General features: G+C 45.3%; 2 protein-coding genes across 2 annotated transcripts; both read left to right on the forward strand.

Moving 5' to 3' along the window:
- Positions 12,885–15,872, forward strand: LOC8058931. The gene is made up of 2 exons (XM_002456610.2): positions 12,885–14,819; positions 14,964–15,872. Exons 1-2 carry the CDS (start codon positions 13,453–13,455, stop codon positions 15,187–15,189), a joined length of 1,593 nt encoding a protein of 530 aa, XP_002456655.1. The 5' UTR covers positions 12,885–13,452; the 3' UTR covers positions 15,190–15,872.
- LOC8060115 (isoflavone 2'-hydroxylase) lies at positions 21,451–23,473 on the forward strand. Its single transcript, XM_002456611.2, has 2 exons — positions 21,451–22,547; positions 22,650–23,473. The coding sequence occupies exons 1-2, from the start codon at positions 21,591–21,593 to the stop codon at positions 23,262–23,264; spliced, it is 1,572 nt and encodes a 523-aa protein (XP_002456656.1). The 5' UTR covers positions 21,451–21,590; the 3' UTR covers positions 23,265–23,473.

Raw genomic sequence — 24,542 nt, forward strand, 5'->3', positions numbered from 1 at the left:
ATAGGTCACTGCTAGCATGACATAGTTGTTGGTCGACAGAAATACTAGGCCTTGTTTAGTTTCTAAAAAGTATTCAAAATTTTTCAAGATTTTGTATTACATCGAATCTCATGGCACATACATAAAGTATTAAATAGATAAAAATAAAAATTAATTATACAGTTTATCTATAATTTACGAGACAAAACTTTTAAACCTAGTTAGTTTATGATTCAATAATATTTATTAAATACAAATGAAAGTGTTACGGTACCTGTCAATAAATTTTGCCAATTGTACAAGTGACGTCGAGGCAACGTTATCAACTTTAGGCCTTGTTTAGTTGCAAGTGGAACAGAATAGTCAGATTTTTTATGATGGTGCATACATGTGACTATATTCTCTCATTATAGGATTTAGAAGTCGTTTTAGATAAAGTTTGGATCAAACATTGAGAATATAAATTATTAATAAATTTTAAATTATTGAGTTTACAAATGTGAAAATTATATGAAAATTTGGTGTGAGTTTATTATATAAATTATTAATATATTTGGAGAACTGTTCCCTTTTAATTGTCGATAGCAACATCATTGGCAAATTGATGATGAGTCAAAAACAGGCAGACATCCTGAGTTCCTGACAACCAGTTGTCTACCATCGTAAGGGAAAGGGAAGAAAAAAAGCGGTGAAGAAAATGACATGAGAATTTGAGAATTCACATCTAGCTTTTCGCGCAAGTAAGTTCTAAACGCATATGCAATATGCAAAGCAAGTAGGCTGGTGTAACTAACAGGAAATTATGGCATAGTGACGCACTGACTAAACGATTCGACCGGGCAGAGGAATCCCATGAAGTGAAGTAAGGGATTACATATTAGTGAAGTGAGATATAAAAATAACAAATTTAGAGCCTAAAAGATGTCTAGACATTTTTAGGCTTGAAATTTGTTATTTTTATATCTCATAAACGAATTCGAATTTAGACAAGATATTTTAGAAGATTATGTATATGATATGTGTGATTTTTTGGTGAATTTAGACAACTTTTTTACCATAGATTGCATAGATTTTCACGAAGATTGTGGTTTCCACTAGATATATTCCCATTACAGATAGGAAACTTAACTCCTATATTTGGCTTGCATAACAACTAATCCCTTCGTCCCTATGTGCCAACACAGGGGTGTTCTCCAAAATTTTCACTGTACTAATACTCACATCAACCGTACAGCGGTTACTTCGTCTTTTCCCACAACACTTCCTGTTCAAGTGTTCACGGTTCACCTGTGCCTTCAGGAGGATCAGGTTGGTGTGAATTGAAATCTAAAATTTTCCCATGGGGAAAACTAGGCTGGCCGCACGCTAGAGCATGCAAAGACACTTCCTGTAACAGCCGTCGAATAAAAAATCTACAGTACCTGCTAAATTCGCGACTTTGAACGGATGAACAGGAATTTGAGCGCCGCGGTTGTGACTCGAGCTGATACGTCAACACAAGGGGAATGAGAAGATACAAACATACACAGTACAAGAATGTTGTTGTTACCTCGCCCACCTTGGTGAAGTTGGTGTTGGCCATAAGCCAGAGCCCAGAGGCGGCGAGATCACTGTAAATCGCCGCAGAGACTGCGCCATTACCTTTTTTTTTTTTTTTTTTTGAGTGGAGGCTGCGCCATTAAATGGGCCTAGCAATGATAGCAGAAGAGTACTGGGCTATTTCGTGGGCTTTGCAACCGGTTGGGCTAGATTTGTAGTTCATCTAACGGCCCAATAAAAAAACTAAATATTTGCTTTGGGGTGTTTGGCACGAACGGTGTGTTGTTGGGCCATGCCGCTGAAGCAGCACGCGTCCAAAAGGTCGTGGCGGACTGGAAGCCGTAGACCAACGGTGATGAAGAGGGTGGAAGTGTGGAACGCACAACGCCGCAGGGAGCGGCCACAGAGCGAAGGCGGAGGTGCAGTCGTCGGTGTCAGGCTCCAATGGAGAGGCCGGCGGCGGCAATGGCGACAAGTCAGTCATGTCGGACCAAAAATGGAACGTTTTGAGAGTTTGAGGACCAGACGACAAAACATAACAAGTTCGAGGATCATACAGACTATAGTGAGAAATGTAGGTATTTATTAGACTCTGGATGAGCGTTTTTTAAAAAAATAGGACAAGAATAACACGGTGGAACAAGTTTGACAAACACCCGTAGCCTTGTTTAGATACACCTAAAAACTCAAAACTTTACAAGATTTCATGTCACATCGAATCTCGCGGTACATGCATGAAGTATTAAATATAGATAAAAATAATAACTAATTGCACAGTTTAACTGTAAATTACAAGACGAATCTTTTAACTCTAGTTACTCCATAATTAGACAATATTTGTCAAATAAAAACGAAAATGCTACAGTATCAAAATCAAAAAACTTTTTGCATGTAAACAAGGCCTTACTATAAACACTTGGAATGGCACGAGGGTGTACCCATAATCTCCCGGTACTCGATGAAAATATCTGTTCACCATCAAGTTGCTCCCCAATGCTCCCGCGCTTTCGTGAAGTATTTGAACATAAACGATCACTAAAATACATGAGACAGGTAGGAAAAAAAGCAATGCCCAGAAATTTCAGTAGCAACAACCAAGGCCAATCACGACGAACCAGCAGTGCATCGGTCGGTAACCGGACAGATCGATATCGATCACGAGGAAGTACAGCAGCAGGTGGCGCCTACCGCGACTCGCAGGAGCATCTGCGCCATACATTTTTCCCCGGAGCAGGCCCACCGTCCTGGGCCCGCGTATCCAAATCAGCCCAGAAAGGTTTGGTGACTGGACCATTCATGGCCCATCCGGCTACCGGGTCGTGAGATCCGGTCGGGGGACCTGACCCCGGATCGCACCGGCGATTCGGCCAATTCGCCAACGCGCACGTCAACTTGCGCCACTTGTTCCATCGAAAAAAAAAAAACTTGCGCCACTTGCGCTCGTCGCGACGAATGGACAGGAGGAGCATTCTGCACTTCTACTACGGCCTTGTTGAGTTCCAAAAAAGTTTGCAAAATGGCCTTGATCCTTGTACAGCCTGGCATTCTGACTTTTCAGGAACTATTCCAAAGATCTGAGTGTTCTTCGGCATATTCCTGGGGTACGTATGAATATGCACCTCTCGTTTGGATTTCCTCAGGTGACAGATATTTTTGCGTACAGGAAACAACGCAAAATTGCTTGAATGATTTTTTGGCCCTGCTTGGAAACAACGCCACTTGGCAGACCTGCGCTGACATGGCAGGTCAGCTACTGCAACTGTTTGGTATAGAAAGAAAAGTTTGGCAGTTCTTCGGTTTTCTGTGGTTCTGGAGAATGAGGGCTCAATCCACATAAACGCTCAGGAACATGTACATGCCAAATTGGTGTTAACTTGTTCTGCAGTTGCCTATCTCAGCGTTGGTCACTTCAGGTTGCCACAACTCTTGCTTTCATTTATTACGTCTTGTTCATTTGACTGATAAGCCATGACAGTATTGGTTGATTTGTAGCAAGAGTCTAAGAGAAAAACACTGCTGGATTTTTAGCTGTCTTTAAATCAAATCGTTTTAAGTTAAGGAGAGGAATGCAGGAACTTTTGGGAGCCAAGTTGCAAGTCCGAGTTCAATCGTTCAGGGCTTCAGGCTATCGTCAATGAGGCTAATCTTTAGGATCTTGCGGGCTTGCGGCAGCTTTGCAGGTTGCTTCCACTGCCTTCGTCTGGCTCCTCATCGCAGATTGTCTTTGTAAATTAAGCTCAGCGTTCACTTATTTTCGAGAGCATTCTGGGTTCCTGGTAATCCATGAATTACTAGGATTTATTGCAAGTTGACCACTTCTACTCTCTCTTAATGAAATGTATCACAGGGACATGTTCGTGAAAAAAAAATCATTCTAAAAGCTTGAGCAATTTTGTAAAATAATATTAACACTTACCAACATCAAAGAGATAATGTATCTTATAAAGTTCACTTGATACCATAAATTTATTGTTTTCTGGACATGAGTATACTATATATAGTTTTGTAAAGACAAATATAACAGAATATTTGTGCAAATAGAAAGGTGGTGTGTGAGGGCACATGTAGTGTGGAGTCGATTTGCTCTGTCGAAATAGAGGTGTGTTGAGTGTCTCACACCTACTATGTGAGCATCGGCTCACGAGGCCTGCTACGTTTCTTTCTCTCTCTCTCTCTACATGTCTTGAAGGCGTGGCTTCATATCATAGTTACTGCCTTGTTGCCGATAAATGATTTTGTTTACTCCAATCGGTTCGAATCGTCTTCAAGATAGATTTCTTGTCTGACAATCACAATTTGATGGCTACAATATTGTGCTCGGTTCGATTTTCCATCGCACGGTTCGATTCTTGGTTACACTGGAGCTGCTCTAAAGAGTTTTTTGCGCGTGTTTTTCCATGCACTGTGGAATTAATAAGTACTTTGGTGGTGATGGCGTCTTCCAAACAACCACATGGAAATACTTCATAGTATTAGCTAGTTTCTTCGGAAAGCAAGGAAAGTTCTAGAATTGATGCCTCACTGGTCATCCGCGCGGCTTCACCATGAAAGGCAAACGCCCAAGCTTCTGCAGATATTAATTGGTGTGTGAACAATGGAGGCTAAGGCCTTCTTTACTTCCACCAAAAAACCTAAAAAATTTTAAGATTTTTCGTCACATCGAATCTTTAGACGTATGCATGGAGTATTAAATATAGACAAAAATAAAAACTAATTACGCAGTTAAGTCGAAATGACAAGACGAATCTTTTCAGCCTAGTTAGTCTATAGTTAGATAATAATTACCACAAACAAACGAAAGTGCTACAGTGTCGTGAAATATTTTCCATCGGAAACTAAACACGGCCTAAGATGAGTTGCAGTGTTGCACGTTGAGTGGAGCGAGGATAGGTGGCCGATGTAACAGGTACGGTCAATTGAGCTTCACACATCCGGTGACGACGGGTTAACCGCGCGCGGGGATAAGAGAGCAGGACGTCTGAGAGGGAAATCGCTGAGGCGAGGAGGAGATAACTGAGGGGTGGCGTCGGATCGTCGGCGGCTGCTCATCAACGGCGTCTCTGTCGGCCACCGAGTTATCCAGCTGAATAGCTGGTGCCATTTCAGAGGAACTTGGCATGAACAGTGTCTAATTAAGTCGACATACTTTTAGCGCCCTATAGTAGCTTTGATGAACAGAGCTTGTGATGGTTTGCTCACCAAAGCTAACCATCAGTGCGTTGGTTGGTCTTGCAGCTGCAAGCAGACAGTGCTCCGACTGTATAGCGGTGGGGCCCGCTGCTTGGAAAATTGCATTCGTGCAAAGACAAAAGCACGATGATACCTGATTGGTCAGTGACCATTCCCTGCTCGAGAGGTCCAGAACGAAAAATATCTGAGCTGAGGCCTGAGGCGAGGCAGCAAACGCAAAGCCGATTGACGTGAAACAGACACCTAAAGAGGCGCCGAATTGCCCAAGGAGTTTTAACCGGTGTGCTCAAAATTCTGGCCTGGGGCGATAGCCGATAGGAACAGCAGCTGCTATATAAACCGGCGCACACGTGATCAGTCTTAATGAAGCCACTGTTAGTCATGTGGTACCGCGAGTTTTGATGGGAAGCGGGTGCAGAGCTCACGCTAGCCGGTCATGCCGCTATCACCGCGTCGCGTCGGCTTGCCGGGAAAAAGGAAATTTGCGAGATGAAAGGAGCTTGGGTACGCAACGCGCGGCGATCGTCCACATCGCGGGCGATAGAGATACATGTAATCTAATCTGAGGATACACTGATGTAGTCACCTGTTTAGCTTCGTTCGATCTCGATCAGTAGATGCCTCTGCCTCTGAGCTCTCACGATCAGCTAATCATTCTGGATTGCCATCAGAGCAATTGTTTATGTACAACTTCTCTCTCTTTCCCCTTTTTTTTGAATAATTAGCAAGAGCACTGCTATATCATATAAGAAGGAAGCAAATCCAGTTTACAGCAAATGGATCTTACATTAATGTGACCACTCGAACACAAAAACGTGGAGGAAAATAAAAAGAGACTCATGAAGGTAATGCTAGTTTTTAGGGGAGGGCCTCTCCGGACTATGCCCCGCAATGCTCGACCAAACCTCTCCAGGTCACCCACCAAGTATCTTAGATCTGGTTGCTTTCGACCATCGAACCCGACAATGACCTCCATTTGCCGAAGCCCGAAGCTGCCCCTTTTAGAGAAACGATCTTCTGATTCTATCAATCTTTCTTACTGCCCACTTCTTTTAAGGCAAACACTGTCACTTTTTTTTTCCGAGAGGGGTGCTTTTAGTAGGAGAGACGGTCACGACACAACCTCTTAGAGGCAACAACACATGTAGAATTCAACTAACTAGTGTGGAAGACTGGCAAAGTGGCAATACACAGTATGTCTCAGTAATTTCAGAATTTTGACGTAGTAGCTAGACTTGATTGGGAAGTGGAGACCATTCAGATTTGCTTTGTAGTTTGGGACCATTGAGCAGAACCAATTTGATTCTGGACATGTGGACATCGTTGGAGTTTCATTGGTATCTACCGAGTTGATGCTGTTTCACTGTCTGGACTTTGCTGCCAAAACCAGCAGGAGATGCAGGCATATCAAAATCTTTACACCCACAGATGTTGAGATCTAAACGCTACTGAATTGGAAGAAAACGTTAGTGGTTGACCACACAATGTTGGAACAGTCATCTTTACTACCAACCGTTTGCCTGTAAACTCTCCAAAACAGCTGAACACCTTGCTGGCTTGAATAGCAGCTGCCCAAAAGTCAGTACAGAAGAGAACATCAACGCATCTAGACGCGAATGCAACTCTGTACATCCATAGTTCAAGACAGACACTGAGACACACAGCGTTACGGTTCAGAGTTCAGACATTAGTTATAGCAGTATACTCGATTAGTTGGTAGATTCAGGTCTCCTTGTTAGCCCAAACAATTGATTCAGACAGAGAAGGCACTACGGGGGGTGCATACTACTCCCTGTCTGTTACTTTCTCTCCTTTTCGCTCCATTTGGAGGTAAAAACTAAAAAGACACAACGCTTATGAGTGACCAAGCTACGCCCACAAAAAATTGAAAACCCACAACTAAAATCAAAATTTTAACATAGTTGATGCTTATATTTTTCACATCTACAACAGAAGCACACCACCCTCTAATTTTCTCTAGTTTCACCATTGACGCTCATCTCTGCCATTTTTTTAACGCGTACCCTGTGCTGTGATTGTGAAGTTGCCATCTAAGGTCATTTTCAGAATTGGCCACATTAGGCACTAGCTGGAGCACAATCCCACAGCATGCTGTCAGCACACCAACGCCTCAAAAATTGAAACCAAGAAATCCTACTTCGTATTATAGAATCATAGGAGCCGAGGAAGAACCAAACAAGCATCGACGTCAACAAGTGGAGAGAGCAAATCTAAGCGGCACACTGCCGCTCTATAGCGCGCCAGTGATGGCGATGCAACTTGCACTCCCTAGTTTGGCAGCTTGCTCCGGCCTGGCTAGGCCCCCAGCGGACACTTCACCTGTCGCTGCTGGCGTACGTCTCGGTGTGGCCCAGGCGCCCCCGGGTGCACCGTCGATCGATCATTGCAAGGACTGGTCCTCTCCTCCCCCCCGTAGCGGCGGGGCCTCTTTTCCCCAGCCTAGGAGCCCGTTTCGACCGTCGAATTCGCAGCGGAAAGCTTGCAGCTGATTCGGTGCGGGAGATCTTCGGCAGGGCCGAACCGGACACCGGACGCCGGGCCCCCCCTCGCCGCCTTTGCGTCGCGGCCGGCCGTCCGTTGCGGGATATTTCCTGTCGGACACGGTGGCGCGGGCGGGGAGCGCCGGAACGGGACGCCGACGCGAGAAAACGTTGCTTGCAGCGATGCCTTTCGCGGAAGGAAATTCTTGAGGAATATAGGCTGTCGTTGCAGGGTTATGCCTAATTGCCTCAGGAAAATCAGCGGCCAGTCTCACAGGCACGGACTGCACACGATATTTGTCGCGTCTCGTGGTCTCTTCAGTTGGTTGGTTTGGTTGGTCACTGCCTCAATGAGTCACTGGTAACAAAATGCTATCTGAAGACGAGTACAACGTTGAGGTAATTTATAGAGATCCGCAATTTATAAGGGTTGCACAGCTGCCCCGCCTCTCTGTCGCACGGCAGTCGGCAGTTCCATCAACTGCCACTAACCGCTCTCCTAATGGCAACCAGGGGATGCAGAGTTTTTAAAGTCTAGAGTGTGCTCATTTCCTTTCTATCTCCTTTAAAATAGCTATGAAAAAACTTATTTTCATCCATTTTAAAAAACCGAAAGCCCAAAGACATAAACTTATTTTCATCCATTTCAAATTCTCTTCAAATATGTTTCTCTCATAAAATTAGAATATTTTTTGGAACAGTTTACCTAGCTCGCTAGATTAACTATAACTGAAAGAATCTAGATTTTGAGTGTTCCTCTGAACTAGTAAAACACGAATATTGGTTCCAAGTAGTTCTCCCTAGAACGTTCAATCTCTATAATCATCCGGCAATATGATTTTAGTGATTCTAGTGATGATTTGAAACATTTCTTGCCCCAACATGCCCTATGGCATGATGGGTCGTGTGACCTCGGCCACTGCGGTCATTGTAGGTGGTCACCTGCGACACGCCGCGCCTTACCACTGTTGATGCAAAGTTGATCTGCAAACACAAAGGGCTAATACCCGATTCAAACGTTTAGGCGTGCCAGCCGATTTGACCTTGCTATCGGCAAAGGTGATAACTCGAATACTTTAGTCCTGACAACAGCGATGCGCCCGGATGTCACGGCTAAGAGGTACTCACGCGGAACTCGAGAACACGCCGAGCTTAAGTCGACGAATTCCTAAGAACTCGTAATAAAAGGAAAAAAGTATGACGAAGTCGTCGAAAAATGGATCCTGGAATATGAGTAAAAACGTATGTTTGATTGATTGATAGATAGATGATTACAAAGCCCTAGGGTTCATATTTATACCCCGTTCAAAGAACTACAACTAAACACGACTAGAATTCGAATTCCAAATTACACGGAATCCGTATACAAAACGACTTAAATAAACAAAGAAATAACAAAGTTATCTCCCGTGACAAACTAAAATTCTTCCATAAACCGATCAGCAGTTTCCAGATTCCTCCTCCATATCGTCGGCAGACCCTTTGCCATGGTCATCGGCAGACTCCCCCATCACACCTATCGGCATAAACACATCACCGCCTGTAGACTTGGCCATATCTGACTACTCCTTCATCGGTAACCCTCTTCATCGGCAATCCATCCTGTAAACAGCATACTTGCTACCTCATCCTACCTTCCTGGACACGTGTCCAAAAACGGTGTCAACAACCACTCTGCCTATTGTGTAGCCTTACCTGTTGACCTCATCATCCGCTAATCCGTTACCAACAAGCCTCTCTCATTTGTGCCCGGCCCAACCGACGCCTTCCACCTGTCGTTCCCATCGACATTCCGCCACCTTGCTGGCTTGCTGCGTTGCTCCACCGTTAAACCATCACCCGGGATTCAGGACTAAAAAGAAAACACATTTCCAAACCTTCCAGCAAAGAGGCGGCACACGACGACATCACATATGGTCGTAGATTATATTGTAATTTATCTTGCATCCTACTCGATTACCTAAGACATGAACATTATAATGTACTCCTATCGTCTAAAAAAGTCATTATAAATTTATAAGAAATCAAGTGTTTTTTTAATTTTGACGATATATATATATAATATTGATATTTATGATGCATAGTTAGTATTATTAGATGTCTGAATATGTTGCTATAATAAATTAATTTGAAAATATAAATATTGCTGATATCTATTATAGATTTAATTAAATTTTAATAAATTTGATCAGTACGAATTTGTTATCGACACTTTCTCTGCAAAGGGAACGATACTGAGGCCTTGTTTAGTTCGCGAAATTTTTAAAATTTGTCTCGTAAATTACAGATAAATTATACAATTAGTTATTTTTTATCTATATTTAATTTTTCATACACATGTCTAATGATTTAATGTGATAGAAAATTTTGAAAATTATGGAAAACTAAACAAGACCTTAAGTATCGCTGGCAGACTTTACTCCCTATAAGAAAACCGGTGAATGAATGGAACAAACAACACGTGAATCATTCCGTGCATGTCTACTGGGCGCACGTATGCACTGAATGCGGAGTCAAGCCCATGCAGCCATGCCACTCCGTGGGGACAGCCGGACAGGTCCCATGCACGCTCGATGACTTGTGTGGCACTGTCTGATGATCGCCGGTTGCCACCTCGGCGCATAATGGCGGACGCGTGTGAGACGGAGGCGGATCGGAGGGAACTTCAGCGAAGGGAAGCCTGGAGGCTCCGCATCTGCAGGCTTGCAGCACCATTTCCGCTGGTGATGGCACGTTGAACAGAGCTTGACACGTTTGAGACTACCATCTCTCGTCTCGTCCTAGTTGCCCTCTTGTCCCTCCTCCCAGTCTTGTGTCCCTCGTTGAAACACACAAGATTTTTCCTATCTCATGTGTTTCTCTATATAGGAAGCTCCTCCCGAAGACGCTGCGCCGAGATTTTAATTCCATCTTCATTCTGATCGGCTGGCTCTTATGAAATGAGTGAAATGCTCGCACGTTCGATCGCGCCGCAACAACGGTCGTGGCGCAGATCGTCAAAGATTGAAGACGAGGCGGCACTTTGGATCGCAGCCGGGAACAAGCACCCGGTGCTTCTGGACCAGCAAAGGGCGACCATTGGAGCTCCAGCGTCGCACAACAAGTTTTCACAATGTACTAGCTAAGATCCTATGCTTGCGGTCTCATCGTTTTCCTTGTCGTTGGTTGAGGTAGAGTTTGGTTAGCTTAGGCTGACCATCATGTCTCTAGCCTTGTTCATTTGAGGATAAATTTTGGTTTTAGTTACTATAGCATTTTCGTTTGCATTTACTAATCATTGTTCAATCATGGACTAACTAACTAGACTCAAAAGATTCGTACAGTTAGTTATTTCTTTTATCTATATTTAATGTTCTAGTCATGCGTCTAAAGATTCGATGTGACAAAGAATCTTAAATTTTTCTGAAAACTAAACAAGGCCTCTATTGAACTTGATAATTGCTTTTCTGCTTATTGAAAAACGTGCGTTAACATGATCCAAAAAATGAGTGTTTGACTATGCAGTCATTCATACTGCAAAATTCATAACATAGATATAATTTAGATAAAAATTATTTTCTAAATATTTATATAATTCAGAATGCTTGCAGATATTATTTAATATAATTCTTCTTTCATCGAAAAAATATCTCTCTATAAAATTAAACTTATAAAATTATTGCATTTCACGGGAGCTCCTAAAGCTTAACCGATGAAAAATAAAATGGTCACCATGTTAGTACCATAGAGTTGTACAGAGGGAAGTGGAGCCTTAGTCTCTTGTATTTTCTTTCTTTTTTTTTGTCTAATAAAATTGCGACAAAGCTTTTGCCGTCTTTTAAAAAAGAAAATAAAATGAGAAAGCAGACAAATGGCACCAACTATGTAAAGCACTTTATCAGATGTAAGGGTAAATATATTGGTGTTATTTCGTAGATAATCTCATGTGGTGCCACTTAATTTTAAGACGATTTAATAGAGAATTAGGGGTTGAACTAGAGCAAATTTGAGGATGGCATAAGATCAGGCAAAAAAGAAAACACGGGTGAAGAGCGCTCTGGGGTGAAAAGCGTTCGATTGTTCGAAATCGAGTGAACCTCACCAGAATGGGATTGGTTTGATCTATCCATGGGAATATGGGATCAAATTGGGCGTAAGAAGTAAGACTTTTCCATTACTACTTTGTGAAAGTAATAAGCTCTGATCCATCTTTCTCTAATGACTACCGAATTAAAGTCATGGTCTCATAACATGTTGCGTCTGCTGTTTACACTGAATATGCTTCATTTTGACAAACTGTACACGATTATGTTTTCACGAAATCTGCACGATTGCTGTATGTTTTCACGATATTTCTTGCCACAGCTAGAGGAGATGATAGGGCATTTATTCAGCACTCGAAAGTCGAAACCAAGTATTTGTATAGGCCTCCTGCCCTCCTCCCAGCTTAATTCTGTGCACTATGTTTCGAAAAAAAAAAATCTAAAGTGTGAAGTCTATTCGGTATCTACATGATACGACATGCGAACAGCTTGCGGCAACAAGCTAAAATACTGACGGACTTATACAATTGTTCTAACGTAACAACCGCAGATATTTATGGCTCAAATTCATCTATATGGAAGTTGGTGTGGTGTGTACATACAAAAGGAAAATAAAAACAAATATCTAGTAGACTTCTTTGTAGGTGCAGATACTTCTTGTGCATTTTTTTATTTAGCGTAGGACTATGGATCCCAACAGAACCATAGTATCAGGAAAAATCCACATATACTAGTGCATTTTGTCTTTTTGCCTAGGACTTATGTGTGCCTACAGAGATACATTAGGGCCTTGTTTACTTCCCTGAAAAATTTGCAAAATTTTTCATATTTCCCGTCACATCGAATCTTTAGACACATGCATAGAATATTAAATATAAATAAAAATAAAAACTAATTGTACAGTTTGGTCGAAATTGACGAGACGAATCTTTTAAGTCTAGTTAGTCCATGATTAGATAATATTTGTCAAATACAAACGAAAGTGCTACAATGTCGATTTCCTAAAATTTTTCGGAACTAAACAAGGCCTAGGCTCGTTCCGAAGAAAATAAGGAAAACTATCGACATTCATGATAGGGGTGGCCGAGTCCCGAGTGGGAGTATGGAGCCCGCCCGTGCGGAACAGAGAGGCAGGCGGCGGTCTACAGATTCTTCGATCACACATCCCGCCATGTCGGGAGGAGATAAAATAAGCTCGGCCTCTGCCTTCTGGCTTCTGGCGAGCCTGGCCTCTTCGTGCTAGACGAAACACGCTACGGCGTCTTCTCCAACCACTATCTTTCGATTTATTTACAAGCAGTATTTTCCTTTGATTTTTCATCGAGCACAGTTTCCATTTCTAGGCTTGTAGCGACCAGTCGGTACAAATTACTGCTAAATTTGGCCTTGGCCTATTGTTTTACTTTTACGGGCGCAACAAATATCATTCATTTCTGCTTTTTGTGTCTCTATAAAGTTTGTCTAAAGGTGGTGTCGCCATTGCAGCACTAGCACTGGTTCCAGCTACTCTCACGAGCAACGAGCAGCGAGCAGCGTGGTGAGGTTGACCAGGACCCCTTCCGGATCCTGAAATAAGGCCACCGCTCGTTTCCTCTCACCGCCCCCTCCCTTCACTCCCTCCCTGTCCCTCCCTTCCCCCTTGCATTTAGCCTCCCGCGGTTCTGGAGCCGCGGGCCATTCCCAACCATCGTTGCGGTGGTGGCCGGTATTGGCCGAGACCCATGGGCATCCAGGTCGCGGCGGTCGTGACCCCGCCGCCGTGCTCTTCCCCTTCCTCCTCGCCCTCGTCCACCTCTCCGGCGTCGCCTTCGTCCTCCGCCATTGCCACGTCGCCGCGGCATGCCGTTCTTGGCGTCAGGCTGGCGAGGAGCCAGTCGTCGCTGGCTGGCTGCAACGCCGGTCTTATTGGCCGGCGGCGCGGCGGGCAGCACGCGATCAGGCGCGCTCTCAGCGCGAGCATCGACAGCGTCGGGAGCGACGGCGGGGACGATGAGGAGTTCCTGAGGAGGATCCAGGAGCTCGCGGCGGGGCAGCACCCGGGCGGCGCCGGCGGGTGGCCGGCGAGCGTGGAGCGGAGCGCGAGCAGCGTCGGGCTCCCGCTGTCCCTGCGGATGCTCAAGCGGAGGAAGCAGCAGCAGCAGCAGCTGGAGCAGGGGCGGTGGGACGAGCGGCTGATCGACTGCGCCGGCGAGTCCGCGCGCGCCGCGGTGGGGCGCGCCTTCTCCTCGATGGTGCTCATCATCCGGGAGCTCCAGAGCTTCACGCTGCAGATGCGGGAGTCGCTCCTGTACGAGGACCTGCAGGGCGTGCTGGCGCGCGTCCACGCCGAGATGCACGCCTCCTTCGTCTGGCTCTTCCAGCACATCTTCGCCGGCACCCCGGCGCTAATGGTCTCCCTCATGCTGCTCCTCGCCAACTTCACCGTCTACTCCATGGGCGACAGCGTCGCGGCCGCTGCCACCTTCCGCCCTCCCAGCAGCGTCGTGGAGATGGTGGACACTACCCAGCAGCCGGAGCAATCCCATTCGCACTCCCAGCAGCAGCGGTTCGACACCCCCGCGCTCAAGACTTTCTCCACCGGCCGCACGGCCTCGGTGGGCGGAAACGGCGACGGGGGTGGCAAGGTGCGGCCGGTTGCCGGCGCCACCGGCGACGGCCAGTCGGACGAGTCGTCGTACCGACAAAGCGGAGCGGTGGTGCCGCAGGACGTGTCGCAGTCGCAAGCAACGCCACTGGGCGCGGGCGCCGGCTCCGGCTCGGAGGCGTCCGTGTCCGAGTCCGACTCAATGGCCGTGGAGGAGGCAGCACAACAACAGACAGTACAAGACGAGCTGGTCATCTGGAAACGGATCTCCGATGAAGCCACAAGGATGCAGGCGAGCGTGCGTGCAGAGGAGCTGATGGACCCGGAAATTCTAGAGCAGCTCGTCGCGCCGGTGGAGGCGCCGAAGCCAGACGTGGCCTACTCGTCGGAGCACGTGGCGACGGCTCAGAGATACGAGCAGGCCGTGTCCGAGGAGCCCAACAGCTCGCTGCTCCTGGCTAACTTTGCGCAGTTCCTGTACCAGGTGCAGGGCGACCTCGACAGGTGAGTCGATCGGCGCCGACTGCCAGCGCCGCGCGCGCGATGGTTTTGGTTACAAATATACAACAACAAATGGTGCATGGAGTCAGTTAAGTCAGTCGCTGACGGATCGGAGGTGTGTTTTGTTTTTGCGCGCGTTCACTTCAGGGCGGAGCACTTCTTCAAGCGGGCGGTGCGCGCGGAGCCGGCGGACGCGGAGGCGCTGGGGCGGTACGCGGCGTTCCTGTGGCAGGCGCGCAACGACCTCGCGGCCGCGGAGGAGACGTACCAGGAGGCCATCGCCGCCGACCCCGGCAACGCGCACCACGCGGCAGCCTACGCGCACTTCCTGTGGAACACGGGCGGTGAGGACACATGCTACCCGCTCGACTGACCGCCGCTACTACCGTCCAGCACAGATCATCTCATCGGTGCCTCCCATAAAAAACTTGTGAAAACAAAAACAAAGAGAAATGATCCCTCCGCCGCTCCACTCCACTCCCTCGGCAAGAGTGCACGCTCTTCTGACGGCATGTGGCCACCCGGGCAGCTGAGCTAGACTACAAGTGAAGCTGAAGCTGATACACTTCGCGTTACTGAAACCGTTCGTTTGCTTTAGCCTCTAGTAGGCATCTTCTCTTCCTGTGGTTGCTCGTTTTGGGGTAAGTAGCTAGTGTGGAGCAATGGCCAACGGGACTGAATCCGCGGCTCGCTGCTGCTTCCCGATCTGGAAAACCCGGCGACTGCGAGTTGAGAAGAGGCCGGGAACGGCGGCAGCGGCCGGTTGTCTGTGGGTCCGTCCACTTGGCGTCGCATGGATGTTTGTATACTGGCACTTTTGCACGGTGTCGCGAGATTTGCGAGATGCCACTTTGTTCAGTGGAGCAGGAAAGTATATATATCTATACTTATATATACTAGCAGCAATTTGCTTCTTGTAACTGTGCAGATCAATAAACTGTATAAGAAGCCCTCCATTTTTTCACTCAAGTGGCAGTATGCTTGTAGGACCAAATGTCCACTTCCTTTCGTGAAAAAAGATGAACAGTGAGGCACCGATGACAAGTGAGTACATTACTACATGATTCTCTCATTCTGGAACTTTGGAGTCGTATCTGGACGTGAACCTGTGCTGTGTAGTAGACCGGAGAGATCATTAGGGAAGCCATGTGAACCGGGGGTTGCGGCAGTTGACCATTGGTGGGCCGTGTTGCGCATGCAAAACAGCAGGGAATTGTTAAGTACAATTTGCGCTGCCCTCATGCTTTTATAAGACTACTACTACGGTCACCGAATCCGATCAAATTCCGAGTATATATTACAATATAGAGTAGTTCTGAAGTTATACTTGCAACTTTCGGCTGGACTGAACAAACCCAAACAAATAAAAATTACTACAAATTTACAGTACTGCATCAACGACTGTGAGACCAAATGTCTGAATAAACTGAATACAGGTTTTCTAGAATGTGCAATGCACGACTTCAATAAGGACAGAAATTCAATACGCAGTTAAGAAGCCAAATAAGAAGCCCATCTGCAAGTCTTCTATTCAGTAAGTGGGTCCTCAATTAGCTCTTTTAACCTAGGAAACTTGGAACTCTGAAGTTGAATGCCAAAACAGTAAAACTGCAAATATGTTATGTGTGCATGATGATGAGTGTGTGCATGCGCATCACCATGTAGACGAGGGATAAAAAAAGGACTTCTAAATCATTGAGCAAAAAATAGGAAAGTGATATCATCTCTTGAGAATTTGCATATCCGGTGAGTACATCTGTGATTGATTAATTAGCTGTTGATGGAAACATTCATGTTCCTTAGCACCTAAGGCTACGTAGTAATGCTGTACCCAATAACAATTTTCAACATTAAAAAAAACAAAAGCAAAGAATATGTCTATACATAATAAATATGCAAAGGAGAGAGGAAAGACCACACCTTTCCATATGGCGCTGAATTTATCATTTCGTATATAAAAACTTTTTTTGGTAAGCACAAGAGGGAAAGAAGGAGGCCAAACGGATTCCTTTCCTTTTCTTCTTCTTCTTTTTATAGTTGTATAAAGTGGCAATTTGCTGGAGATAGAGGGCAGATTGATTCAATCAGAGCTTAGGCGTCAGAAATGGAGCACCTGGCCACCTGGCAAAAAAAAAAAATCATTGATTTCAAATACACCGTGCTGTAACTTCCGGGAGTCAAGTAGGAAGGTCCGCATCAGATCCGACTGGCATTATAGGCAGGCCTTTTACTTGAAAATGCAGATGGAATTTGCCGATATAGCAGCAGTTCTTCCCAAAGTCATTAGCACTTTCATCAGAATATATGCCCAGTTGTCTTCCAAGCAATAATTCTTTCTCGCTTGCGCTGTATCCATGCAATGATGTAGTAGCATTGTAGTTCTTGATCAACCCTGTACGAACGAACTAAATTTTGCGAAGTTCTTGATTACGAAACATTCATCAACAATCAGTAGCTATGGTTCAATCATGATCCATGAAAGAAGCAAATACATATTTCCAAGGGAACAGCGTGTTACGGGCTAACAGCATAGGTATCACGATCGCCAGCAACAGCTTCTCGACTGGCATGAGCATTGACGAGATATCATGGCTCTCACAGTCTGAATCCAACCTGATCTGTCACTGACTGACGAGCCGGTATGCTATCCCGTCTGCAGTCTGCTAGTGTCCCTTGGAAACCAGAGCACAACAGAAACTTCAGTGGTAACGTCCTTTTCTACGGACACATACTCCTCAGCGTCCTTCTGCTGCGTGATGGTCTTCCTCACTTCCTGTCCAACGCCATGCTGGACAGAACCAACCGACTAATCCGCCAAAGACGAGCAGCCAAAGGCTGCAGGGCCATGCCCAGTTCGGACGAGAACTACAAGTCCTTTTGAGTCGAACTCATGTCACCTCATCAGAAACAGTGCTGAGAATTGATACGGTTCTGATCAAGATGTGTCTGTGATGGATGCCATCAACGGGGCCAAGTCACCACTCTCAGTCGTCGTTGCGCACTGCGTTGGAGGCGACGGGGCATGATCGAGCTTGCATTGTGTCACATGCCCGGCCGGCTTCGCCACCTGTGATATGTAAGGTTGTGCCTGAACTTATTCTGAACCAACTGTTCTTGATCGCGTAGAGATGAAGCTGTGATGTGATCTGCCTCTCTGTGGATTGTTCTGTTGTGTTCACTGACCGAACTAGGATCCGGAGTTTGCAGTCGCTTCCAAGAGGAAAAATCCACGATCAAGTTTGGCTCACAACTTCAAGAAGAAAAATCCACTATCAAGTTTGCAGTCGCTTCACGGAATTTGGATAGCTCAGAGTATTCTGATACCTTCTCTTTTTTTCCTTATGTTTTTACGAAACACAACACACAGATGTATAGTACCATTAAATCTTGCAAAAAATCTAGAAAAATACTAGTGTCTGCATCAAGTCGAGGACTTTAAACCTAAATGGACATGTTACACGGTAACATTTTTCTAACCAACAAAGTTACGGTCAGTTGTCTGTTCGCATTCTGATACCTTTCTGATGGTGATCTGCAACAATATATCTTTACGCATAATCATCACTTGCACTACCTGCATGCCCTCCAACAAAACTTGCAATTCTGATCACTGATCCCAGAATCTGAATGTTATCTCTTTTTATATATATACATCAGTTTAAATTGGGGGCAATCTTTAGAGTTGGGAATGGTAGGAATTGTCAGTTTTGGCAAGATTGTTGGTTAATGGATGTTCCACTAAAGATTCATTATGAAGATCTTTACAGAATGGTGAGAGACCCGTATAGTACTGTTTCTGATTGTTGGGTGAATCAGGAATGGTTTATAGACTTTCATAGAGCCCTTTCTAGTGAAGAGTTCCAGAGATGGACTATGCTATATGATGAGCTGCAACATGTCTCGATAGATGATAATCCTGATACAGTGTTCTGGGCCCTTGATAAGTCTAAATCTTTTACAACCAAATCTCTTTATAGATTCTTGTCCAATAGAGGCATGCCTAGTAGAGTAGCTGGTATTATCTGGAAGTGCAAAATCCCGTTAAAGATAAAATTTTTCCTTTGGCAGGTCTTCAATAATAAGCTACAGGTTGATCTTTCTTTGATCAAAAGAGGTTGGAAAGGGGATGACAAATGTTGTATTTGTGATGTTTTGGAAAATGTTAATCATATCTTCTTTGATTGCCCCTTAGCAAAAATGCTTTGACAATCTTAAAAGAAGTGTTTGATTTGGAGTCAGTGCCTAGATCTTTACACGAGCTGTTGGAAAGCTGGTTATATGGCAAGGGGCCTTTGTCGTCTTGGCTTATTATGTTTGTGTTTGCCGGATTTGCGTGGACACTTTGGGTGACTAGAAACAATATGGCTATTGAAAAAGTGTTTCCTAAGATGCCATCTGATGTATTGTATGGTGCTTTATCCTTGTTACAGAAGTGGATGATACTGCTTAAGGAAGACGACAGATGGAGAATGTCACAAGTGAAGGATATGGTGGTTTGCTGGATGCGAAGCTTCAAGACAAACGCGACGATGCCAACTGATATTCATGAGATTTGAGTAGTGTGTCCAGGCCGTGTGTTTGGTCTGTTATCTTCATTGTATCTTTTGTTTTGTGCTTTGTTTGTCACTGGTTACCCCAGTTTTGTATCCAAACTACTTGCTTTCTTAAAAGCAGAGGTTTCCCCTCTTAAAAAAATTATATAAAAAAAGAACTAGCGCTGAGAATTTGCTGTGCTGAAATAGTGACTGTTTTAGCTGACATGAGCAAGCACTGAAATTTTGCTGATGTAGCTTCTCCCGAGTCTCAACAGCCATGTCTACGTTCAACGAATCCTGTAAGGTACTAGCAGCTAGCTAGAAGCATGTCCTGAGGAATGGCGTGTCCTTGGTCCTTGGCTCCTTGCCAAATGAATCAAAGCTTATCGGATTATTGAAGTCGATATATGGAGGCATGTGCTGCCTGCGTGCGCAATCTGCCATTGCTACCACCAACCAGAAAGGATCTGATCTTTTCCTTCCGTTGAGATCTCTCTGGGTCTCCAGCACAGGGTGCACGGTTTAAGAAGAATCACGGACTGAGCGAGCGTCTTATAATAAGAAGATGCACGCACAAAAAAAAAAGAAAAAAAAAGTAGAGTTCTTACTGCGGAAGAAACTGGAATGAAGAGGAAAAGAACACAACTAGATCCCAACACTTCCAAAAAAACCCTAAACCCTAAACCCTAAACCGACATGGTGTGATTGAAAATTTGATATTAGTTTGGACCAGACCTGAAGACACGGCCCAATACAAAAGTCCAGCCTAGTGGGTGTGATGTTCTAAGCCTGGCCTACCTTTAAGCAAAGCTCGTACGGTGTGTGCTGGGCTGCGCCAGCCCAGCTCATGTGCGTCTATCACATTTATTTAGGTGTATGCTTGTTAAAAATGTATTTATAAATTCTATAAATAAGCTATACATGATTCAATGAGTATAACTTTCACTATAGTTCAAGCATGCAATAATTGGCTCATCATAAAAAGTTTATCACGATTGGACCATAGTAACTATAACTATGAATTAATTACAGAAAAACATAGATTCACCGTGTAGATCCACTCATGTGGATTGGAGTCCAATAAAATAAGATTTTTTATTTTATGATTTACTATGATTTTTTAAAGGTTCAACTAAAATAAATAAAAAAGAAAAAGACAAAGTCGCCATTGAAAACTGCTTATAACCGGTCAGACAGGTAAACTAAATGGTTTTAAAAGTTCAGAAAGTTGATTTATCTGGTTTAAGAGTTTATTTAAGTTAGAAAACATACTTTCCAGAGGTGGAGCTAGAGGCAAATGAACCTTGGTGCACTAATTGAAACATATGGTGAAATATAAGGTTGTTCAATGGCAAAAATATTTTTACCATGGTGCCTGTGCACAAAGGTAACTTCAATGTGGTTTCGCTCCTGAGACTTTCCTAAAAATTGAAGGAGGTAACATGATTTTTTTCTGTGAATAATTTTCTTCGATTCACGAGAGTGGAGTTCAGTTTTGAAGCTCTGTTGACTTTTTTATAGGAAAATATATTTGGTTTAGTTCGTCCTTTAGTGGAGTCTATACTTATTATTATGATATATAGAATGAAGGAAGATTTTTTTTCCTAAAAAAAGAGTTGTTTTTAATGCTTGATTTCTAAGTATTTTCCAGGCGAAAAATATTATGTACTAGATCTTAATCTAACCATCTAGAAGACCAACACTATACATCTTTTTTTTTTCTAATTCCTCTCTGGATGTCTGTCAGTCATTGATTTCAGGCATCTGGCGACCAGGAGTTTCCTTGCGGTTGCGCCGGGAAGAATTCCAGTACGGCTGTTTCTGAAGATTACTGTTGACCCTTTCAAGAGCGAATTCGAATCCCAGTTCGCTTTCTACCGCCAGAGGCACGAGCTGCTGCTGCAGTTGCTTCGCTTGTGAGATGCGTCAAAGCCTCTTGGTTCCGGCTCACGGCACAAAACATCCGTGGAGAGGAAGACGAAGATAACCATTGACAAACGTGCGACAGTCAACAGCGAAACATCTCACAGCCACAAGTTCGTCGCCATTTTTGCTTTTGAGAGCGAATGGCCTCATATAAATATGACCACGCCCATCCATATATGGTATACTATCATATAATAATGGCAATGGAGAAGAACAACACACACAGCACTTCCCACAGCTAGAACTGCTCCCAAGTTTCAGCTCATCGCACGCTCCACCATCACCGCCGCTTCATTACAGAGGAAGAGGAGCCATGGAGAGATTCTACTACGTCGCCGTGGTCACCTCCGTGCTCCTCGTCTTGCTCCACCACTTCTTGACGAGGCGCGGCAAGAAGCAGCAACGGCTGCCACCTGGCCCGCGGTTCGCGTTCCCCATCCTCGGCCACCTCCCCTTGCTCAAGAAGCCGCTCCAGACCTCGCTCGCCGACCTCGTGTCGCGCCACGGGCCGGTTGTCCACCTGCGATTCGGCGGCCGCCACGCCGTCGTCATCGGCTCGGCGGCGCTGGCCAAGGAGTGCTTCTCCGGAGAGCTCGACGTCGCGATCGCCAACCGCCCGCACTTCCCGTCCGCGCGTGAGGCCAGCTTCGACTACTCGGTGCTCACCGTCGTCAACTACGGCGCGCTCTGGCGCACCATGCGCCGCGTCGCCACCGTGCACCTCCTCTCGGCGCACCGCGTCAACATCATGTCCGACACCGTAATCGCCCGCGAGCTGCGCGCCATGGTGCGCCGTCTTGCCCGCGCATCCGCCTCCGCGCCGGGCGCCGCCGCCAGGGTCGAGCTGAAGCGCAGGCTGTTCGACCTCTCCCACAGCGTCCTCATGGAGATCATGGCGCAGACCAGGAACACCTACTCCGACGACGCGGACGAGGACATGTCCAAGGAGGCGCGGGAGATGAAGGACATCATCGAGGAGATCATCCCGCTCGTTGGTGTGGCCAACCTGTGGGACTACATGCCCCTGCTACGGTGGCTCGATGTGTATGGCGCGAAGAGGAAGCTCGCGGACGTGGTTACGCGAAGGAACCAGTTCTTCGACAAGATGATCGATGCAGAGAGGCAGAAGCTGAAGCAGCTGGAACGCAAGAAAGGCGAGGCCGATGCCAGCGATTCTGACGAGAAGATGGGCATGATCGGTGTCATGCTGTCACTGCAGAAAACAGAGCCTGATGTCTACACGGACCACTTCATCAACGCTCTCGTTCCAGTGAGTAGCACTACGCATGTTTCCATGTCCTTAGCTTAGCGCAGCTAATTATCATGCTTTCTTTCACTAATACTTTTTCCTCGTATTGTATCTGGATTGAAGAATCTGCTCGGCGCCGGCACGGAGACGACCTCAACGACCATGGAATGGGCAATGTCGCTCCTGCTTAACCACCCAGATGTGCTGAAAAAGGCGCAAGAAGAAATCGACTCCAATGTCGGAGAGGGTCGTCTTCTCGACAAGAACGACCTTCCCCGTCTGCCGTACCTCCACTGCATCATCAGCGAGACGCTTCGCCTCTACCCGGCCGCGCCGATGCTACTGCCGCACGAGGCGTCTACTGACTGCAAGATCCACGGGTACGACGTCCCGGCAGGATCGATGATCCTTGTCAATGCGTACGCCATCCACAGGGATCCGGCGACATGGGAGGACCCGGAGGAGTTCAGGCCGGAGAGGTTCGAGCACGGCAGAGCAGAGGGGAAGTTTATGATGCCATTTGGGATGGGGAGGCGCAGGTGCCCCGGTGAGAATCTCGCGATGCGAACCATGGGGCTGGTCCTGGGGGCGCTGCTCCAATGCTTCGACTGGACCAGGATTGGGGATGCAGAAGTTGACATGGCAACAGCCACTGGCACCATCATGTCTAAGGCTGTCCCACTGGAAGCTCTGTGCAAGCCACGAGCGAACATGTCTGCTGTTCTTCAGAAAATCTAGAGTGAAATTGTGAACATTTGTAGGTACAAATAAACGATAGTACATAACTACGTAATGCTAGTATAATCTGTATAGCAGTTTCATCTTTATACAGTACTTCTTGGGGTTTATCCATCGAATTGAGAGGGAACTAGCCATCGACTCGTGTTCTATCACGATCTAGAATCTTATACCCCATCTGTCTTAAACAAAACTTGATGTTTTAGTTTTATACTGAGTCAGATTATTTAAAGTTCAACCAAATTTATACACTAACATACTAATGTTTTATATTATGTAAATTAAAATCATCATGCAATATATGTTAGTAGTATATCTATTTTGTGACCAAAATATTAGAAAAAAAATATCTATAGATTTAGTCAAACTTAAGTTTGTTTGACTTGTGATAAAACTAAAACATAAGTTTTTTTATGAACGAAGGGAGTATTATATTTAGTGAATGAATTTATTAGATATGATTATTAAAAATAGGGGCGGATGTGGGGCTAAGCCCTCTAGGCCATGGGCCTAGTCGTAGCTTAGTGAGCAAGCTCAATGTATATGGCTAAAGTAGTCCATAGAAGGTGGGATCCACAACAGATGTCAATAGTTAAATTTTAAGGCACAATGTGTATAGATCACCTAGGCTATAGGAGTGGGTCCTAGGCGAAATAAAAAAACTCATGTGAACCTCCCGTGTCACTTCGTGCGAGTGGATGGAAGAATCCATCCTCAACCTGTCTGCCGTCGCAGGTGTACAATAAATATAAGATTTTTTATTGTCTTATGGGTAGTAGGTATTTTTTAATCACTATAAACTACTTTTACCATATATTGTGGTTACTCTTACCACCTATATGTAGTATTGGCCCATAAATCTCAGCCCAAGACCAAAATTACTAAGGTCAAGTTTATACCTTGCACTAGAGTCCTCCTGCATGGCCTTCTCCAGTCCCTGGCCAGCGCCTCGTCCCCAGTGTGATCCACAGGGACAAGAGTAGGAGAATAAAAGAGGGAAACATCCTCTCTTATTTTATCTGCTCTAAATATAGAGCCTTGTACCGCTAAAGTCTGTGTCTCATGTAAAAAAAAGCCTGGCTGTGGCTGGTATGGGTCTGAACTGGGCCGAGAGGCCTGGCTGCCTAGATGCAGAGAAATTTGCTATTATAGGATCCCAAACGTGTGAGTTTCGCTATAATAGGATTCCAAACATCAGCTTCGCTATAACAACTCTCGAAACATTGACACTTCGCTATTATAACATCATGGCCTTCAAATGGACAAATTGAACTCAAA

Source organism: Sorghum bicolor, chromosome 3, assembly GCF_000003195.3.
Source record: "Sorghum bicolor cultivar BTx623 chromosome 3, Sorghum_bicolor_NCBIv3, whole genome shotgun sequence".
Classification (NCBI taxonomy): domain Eukaryota; kingdom Viridiplantae; phylum Streptophyta; class Magnoliopsida; order Poales; family Poaceae; genus Sorghum; species Sorghum bicolor.

Excerpts from the sequence above, each read along its gene's own strand:
- LOC8058931 (XM_002456610.2), top strand. The coding sequence starts at position 13,453 with ATGGGCATCCAGGTCGCGGCGGTCGTGACCCCGCCGCCGTGCTCTTCC. Across the intron at positions 14,820-14,963 it reads GTGCAGGGCGACCTCGACAG|GGCGGAGCACTTCTTCAAGC; the intron begins GTGAGTCGATCG and ends CGTTCACTTCAG.
- LOC8060115 (XM_002456611.2), top strand. The coding sequence starts at position 21,591 with ATGGAGAGATTCTACTACGTCGCCGTGGTCACCTCCGTGCTCCTCGTC. Across the intron at positions 22,548-22,649 it reads TCATCAACGCTCTCGTTCCA|AATCTGCTCGGCGCCGGCAC; the intron begins GTGAGTAGCACT and ends TCTGGATTGAAG.